The 6,000-nt window shown below is 39.0% G+C and overlaps 1 protein-coding gene across 1 annotated transcript in view; it reads right to left on the bottom strand.

The window, feature by feature from the left end:
• Positions 1 to 463: 463 nt before the first annotated feature.
• The window catches only part of LOC144773807 (collectrin-like), a 159,649-nt gene continuing 154,112 nt past the window's right edge, over positions 464 to 6,000 (bottom strand). Inside the window, exon 5 of the mRNA XM_078658906.1 lies at positions 464 to 749. Coding sequence (XP_078515032.1) covers positions 590 to 749 — 160 coding nt within the window. The 3' untranslated portion in view covers positions 464 to 589. The remainder of the gene's footprint in view (positions 750 to 6,000) is intronic.

Below are 6,000 nucleotides of genomic sequence, written 5' to 3'. Positions count from 1 at the left end.
TTGCACTAAAACAGATACGGTCAAGACGGATTATAATTTCTTCTTCAAATATGATATATCGACTGATAACAATCTGTAACCAGATTAAATCGACATTTATAAATCCATTACATCATTCCAAAATTTCATGTGCTGGTGAAAAGTAGTAACAAAAAACTCCAATCAATTTTAAAGTATATTGAATGAAAAAGCCTTATTACCTTGAGTAATAAAGAAAATGTGCATGGTCACTTCCAACGGACAGGAAGTAAATTATCCAGGGTATGTGCGTTTAATACTTCAGAACTGCAAGCCGTGTACTGGGATCCACTAAGCAACAGTGTGAATTGAACACAATTGTTTTGTTTAATGAAAATGCACAGTTACTAATTGTATGGTGCATGCATTCGCAAGTGGATATGCATGATGTCAGCGGTTACCTTGTGTCTCCCAGACACACACCGTTGAAATAACATACTGGGTATTATCCATTTATGTCACCACTCTACCAAACAATTACATTGCATTATTCTTCATCCCTCCAACTGGATTAATGAATTGGGATTTACAACATCATGGATTAAGTCTTTGTAAGAGCAACAAATGTGTTTCACATTGGTGTCACGTTTTCACTATCATCAGGAACATATACTCCATTAACTTGACCACACTTCAAATCTTCTAAATCAGAGTAAACTCTATTTTCTATTCCATCTGTTACTTTATTGATGCCTTCTGAATCTTCAGTTTCTCTTGCCATCTTCTTTTTTCTAAAAAAGAATAAAATAATATCAAGTTTTGCTGTGTGAGAATATTCTAGAGTCCTTAACTAATATAACTACTAAAATATGTGACGTGTGTCTATATTTTATATATTACTAATATATTACTAGATCAAATACATATAAACATAGAAAGGAACTCAACAAAACAAACAATATTATGTTTTGGATAGATCCACTACTAATACACAGTTTGAGATCTGTTACTCGACAAGATATGGACTTTGTAATTTATATTAATCAAGTCACTGAAACCAATTTGTCAATCTGTCAAAAAGATTTAGTCGATTAAGAATCGTAATCATAAAAAAACAAAATTTAATTACAACAACAATGTGTAAAACATACAGAGAGTAAAAAAATAAACATTTTCATACATGGGTTTAAAGCAGTGAGCAGTGTTTTTTAAAACAACTGGAAACAGCAAAGCATAATTTTTTATCATTCAGAATCTGAAGGAAGATAAGAGCTGTCCTACACGACCTAAAAGTGTAAAATTTTAAGATAGGCAATAAAAACACCCTTGTAAGTTTCCCCCTGCCCAAAAAAGAAGGTAAAGTGCAATCATTTTTGCTTTGAGACATGAGCACATGGACAGGGCGCCTGGTTACCATACCCATAGAAGCCATACGGAAAACATAACAAAACGCAAACAGAGCCGATTCTAAATCTCAATAGAACACAATATCTCCCAGTGACTTGAACAGTACAATAAGTATGATTTAATTCTCATAGTTATCTGTTAGAGATGGTACTGTTTATTTGTTTCCTTTGTGGTTTCACTGAGATCTCGATGTTGACACCTGGCATCCATAAAAGTGCGCTTACGCCAGGATTTATCTAGCTTCGTTATGCTAGTAGGGTTAGCAAAGAGATCCGGCCTATCTAATTGGGAGAAGTATTTTTCACCCAAGGTAGCCAGGGAATGTTCAGCCCCTGCTCACATCTATATTGGATTACAGTGACCAAATATTTCAAATATAATTCCCAGAGATGGAAAACTGGCCACCAACGTTAACAAATTAGAGCCAAAATACATGGAGTTCATTCTGGATTTATTGGGGCCATAGACCATTACATGTGATTTAGAGTAGGTAATACCCATATCAAGGTCCTTCATAAATATGGAAAACCCACATAGAGGTGGGATAGGCTCATGGGTGTGCGTGCCATCAGTACCGCTCCATCAGCATATAATAATGCTGGTACTTGGAGGTTATCTATCAGTGGGACATCTTGGCCACAATAAGTTAGGTATTGGCACAAGTCATTTATATAAAGGATAAATAAGATGGGGCTAAAATATATACTTAATGGACTCCTCTTTCTAAATTAAATGTCAAATTAAACTTCCTGTTTGGGCTAAATCTGACATTTGGATTTAAATTTTGGTGGAAGTTAGCCAAAAAGTTGACAGGGGTGGGTCTAGACCTTTCTTCGAGAAAAATAACTCAAAGCTTGGATCTATTTACCCTGTCAAAGTCAGAAAACAGGTCCATGAAGGCCAGTCAACCGAATGACTATCACCCAGAAAGTCTTGCTAGTGTGTCTTCTGTTCGCTTCCATAATAAGCTCTTCGTTCTCTTTCCTTCTTTCTTTCTTCCTATTTGTTACAATGTGCTTGTAGGGTGCCCCACAGCTCATAATGAGTGAGATGTTTTCGGTATAATGCCCAGAGTGAGTCTTAGCTTGCGATTTTCCAAAAAGCCAGCTGAATCAAAAAATGTAAGATTCTGGGAGTTGGATCTGATAGCTGGTTTCAAAAGCAGATATCTCACTTGCCTACAAAGAGTGTTGAAAGACTCTAGTATAATGCCACTATCACCTTCAAAGGTGATGCAGGGGAGAAAAACCTGGAGCTTGTCTTTGATTCGTCTTTCAAGAAAGAGTGAGGGAAATGGCATTTGTCATACAAGATGGAGGTTGTTATCTTTAGGAAGCGGATGGATAATTGCTCCAGGAATTGGAACGTGAACAGCAATGGGATGTTCCAGGCACAGGGTGAGAGGACTATAGTCTCCTATGCTCAAACTAAGCGTTTCACAATAAGATACAAAAGTAAGTAGTGGTCTAGAGAGAAATATATAATCTATAATAGATGAGCACCCACGACCAAAGAAACTCGGCACGGACTGAGCTTCCTCAGGCTGTAAAACATGGGTGCAAATCAGATCTCTTTCCAAAACTAGTCTTTCAAGCTCTAAACCTCTGTTGCTAGAAGATCGCTGACAGTTACATTTTACATTATCAGCAACTGTCTCCATCAAAAAGGTGCTAACATTCAAGACAGTTAAAATCTCCACACAGAATTAAGTAGCCACATTACATTCCTGCCCTGAGGTGCTTAGTTAGAGAGTCCACCACCTCAAATAACATGTTATAATCAGTGATATTTGAGATGGGAAAATCATTGTTAAAAAAATTCAGTAAACAAAGTTTGCAACTGTTTTTGCAATATAGGACCATTACTTGTAATGCGCGTCTGCCTACTGGGGTGACTTCACAATTCAGTTATAGTTTTACTCAGAGTGAGAGACCACCTCTTACTCTCACTGAGCTAGACAACCGTGTGAGAATAGACCAACAGCTATAGTCATAATGATTAATAACATCCATTTTCCAAGTCTCTTGTAATAATACAATATTGTAACTTTGGGTTTCAGAAGACCACTTTCGACACTCCACCCTAGAAGCATAGCCAGCGAGGTTTCAGCTTAAAATCTTGATGGATTTGGAATTACCAGAGATAGGGCTTAAGCAGTTGATAGGCCCCTTATGACAAAACACATCAGCCCTTTTATTCAGAGATTGTTCTGGGACTGGTTGTCAGACAATATCTGTAAAGTCCTGCAACAGGGAAAACCGGTTCTGGAGAGCAATAGCTGTACTTGGGAAAGATTGAAAACCTGATTAAAAGGTTGGGATGTTGGATAATAATAAAAACCTAGTGGGAGTAATACAATACAATAAACTTTATTCGATCTATCGAGATAGACCATAAAAGTACAGGATAGTTTAAAGAAGATTTCAGGGAGCCCGTAACCTTTCTCTTCTCTTTGTGCCAGCACATCTTCACAGTGACAGCTGGGGACTCCAACCCCACACGCCAACACGGAAAGAGCCGCTTTCATCCATTGGAATCACCAGGAGGCGCTTAAAAGCGGGAAAGGTCTGCGCCCGTCATCGCCCAGAGGAGGCTGGGCTGGGCCCCCCCCTTAACGCCTGGTATCTGGCCATCCCATATTGTTCCCCTATAGAGATGGTAAAACGGAAGGCGAAACCAAATGAATCAGGGGGCAAAATCATCAATACGCTAGACTCCTTCCTTTTAAGAGCAGCGGATGTCCTCTCGCTTGAGGAGGTAAGATCTTGACCTGGCTTATCTGGACCTGGCTCTTTATTAACTTCCCTAACCCTGCAGTACCTGTTGGCACTATATCTTCTCCTGATATTCTCCTGATATTGTTCTAGAACCCCAATCTCAATCTCAAGACAGCCCACCGACTGAACCTACGGGCAGAAAGAGGAGGGGGAGGGAGAAGAAGACCATTGTACCAAAGACTGCGAGACCATTGAAAATTAGTGAGCGAGACTCAGAGCTCCTACCTTCGTCCAGTTTGAGGGTTGCACCACAATTGTTGACAATTTATGTGCGAAACTGGAACGATCTTTTTCTCTCCTTCTGCAACCCCTTCTAACAAGACTGAGAAAATCTGTGTCTTTGTTGTGTCTTCCGATCTCTGTTGTGTGCAGGGGGAAGGTGGGACAGGCACAAACAACCAGCTCTGATCATTAATATTCTTCCCTGCCCAGCGCATTTCATTCAGTAGTTTCCAATGATTTGGCTGCGTAGTCAACATCCTTCTAAGAAATATGACGCTCTTCCAAGTGGGTTGGAACAGAGGTGTCATTTGCAATTTTCCCATCTCTCAAACATGTTTCTTTCCCGATTGTCCTGCCCAACCTCTAGGCACAAACATCATGTGGGGCCCCTCTCTGGTTTGGGTTTCTGGTAGCATGATCATCTCTTTCAGAATGCAAGCAATGTCCTGAGATACATTTGAAGCCACTTTCAGCATGTGGCGCCACCTTGTAACATTTGAAATCACCTGCTTCATTGTGAATATATATAAAATACATGGGATTCTGTAATCCCTGTATAAATGCACGTCTCTAATTTCTTTATAATCGGCTACTTCTGACACAATCACTGATTATAAAGAAAGGACATCAGCACTTGACTATTATAAGTTATTGCAGTCGACACCACAATACCAGCTCCCACAGCCAGCAAATGAGGTGAGAAGCAGGTCAGTTCACAGAGCATAATTGAAGCAGCTGTTTAAAGCAATGAAAACAGAACGTTGCTTTTCTTTCTTTCTTCTATTCTATTTTATTAGCTTACAATGACAAGTAGGAAGAATATGTTTATTTTTTGCACTCCTAAGATAAAGAAAAGCTAGAATCTTTCTGCATGTTTCTACGCATTCTGAGCTGCTGCAGCTTTTGTTTTTTAAACATACTAACTTCTATTGAACTGCTTCTAATATCTGTTTGCAACAAATATCTAACAGGTTTTCGATGTGTTTAATTTTGCACTAGAGGTTTTATTTTTCTTCTTTATGTTTGCAAACATGCTTGTGCTTTCATATGAAAGAGCTAGACACCAAGATTGTAAGTGATTTGTGGGAAAGGTGAAGGTGTGACCATGTATTATATGGAACAAACTCCCCCCTGGTGCACATGATAAGGACACTGCAAGTCACCTTGGAGTTCAATAACCTTATAAAGGAATTCAGCCGTGGTCCTCTATATGGTTATGAAAGTCCTCGGTGACTTGAAATATCCTTATAATGTATAACACGGGGTACTTTGTCCCTTATACACCAAAGGTAGGCAAAGTGTGCCTTTGTGATATATTAATATATTTAGGTGTCGGTGTGGGACCTTGAAAAAGAAGAGCCTTGGGCAAACTGCCTCAGCTCCGCCTCCTTTGTAGTGGTTCTATCACTAAGAACCCAGGGCGGATGTATGAGGAGGACAATGAATTTCCCTATTTCAAAGATTTATTTATATAAAACAGTGAACAGAATAAGCCTCAGGACATGTGAACCAAGCATATATTTCAATAGGCCTCCAGAAAAATGATTAACAAAAGGGAAGGTTGCACGTGCCTCTTTCAAAGATGAGAGATTAATTTAGTGAATTAGAATAAAGGCAAATAAAACCTTTTTTGAGG

This window comes from Lissotriton helveticus, chromosome 8 (genome assembly GCF_964261635.1).
Source record: "Lissotriton helveticus chromosome 8, aLisHel1.1, whole genome shotgun sequence".
NCBI lineage: Eukaryota > Metazoa > Chordata > Amphibia > Caudata > Salamandridae > Lissotriton > Lissotriton helveticus.
Note: the sequence above shows the minus strand (reverse complement) of the source record. Positions and strands in the feature narration are given on the sequence as shown.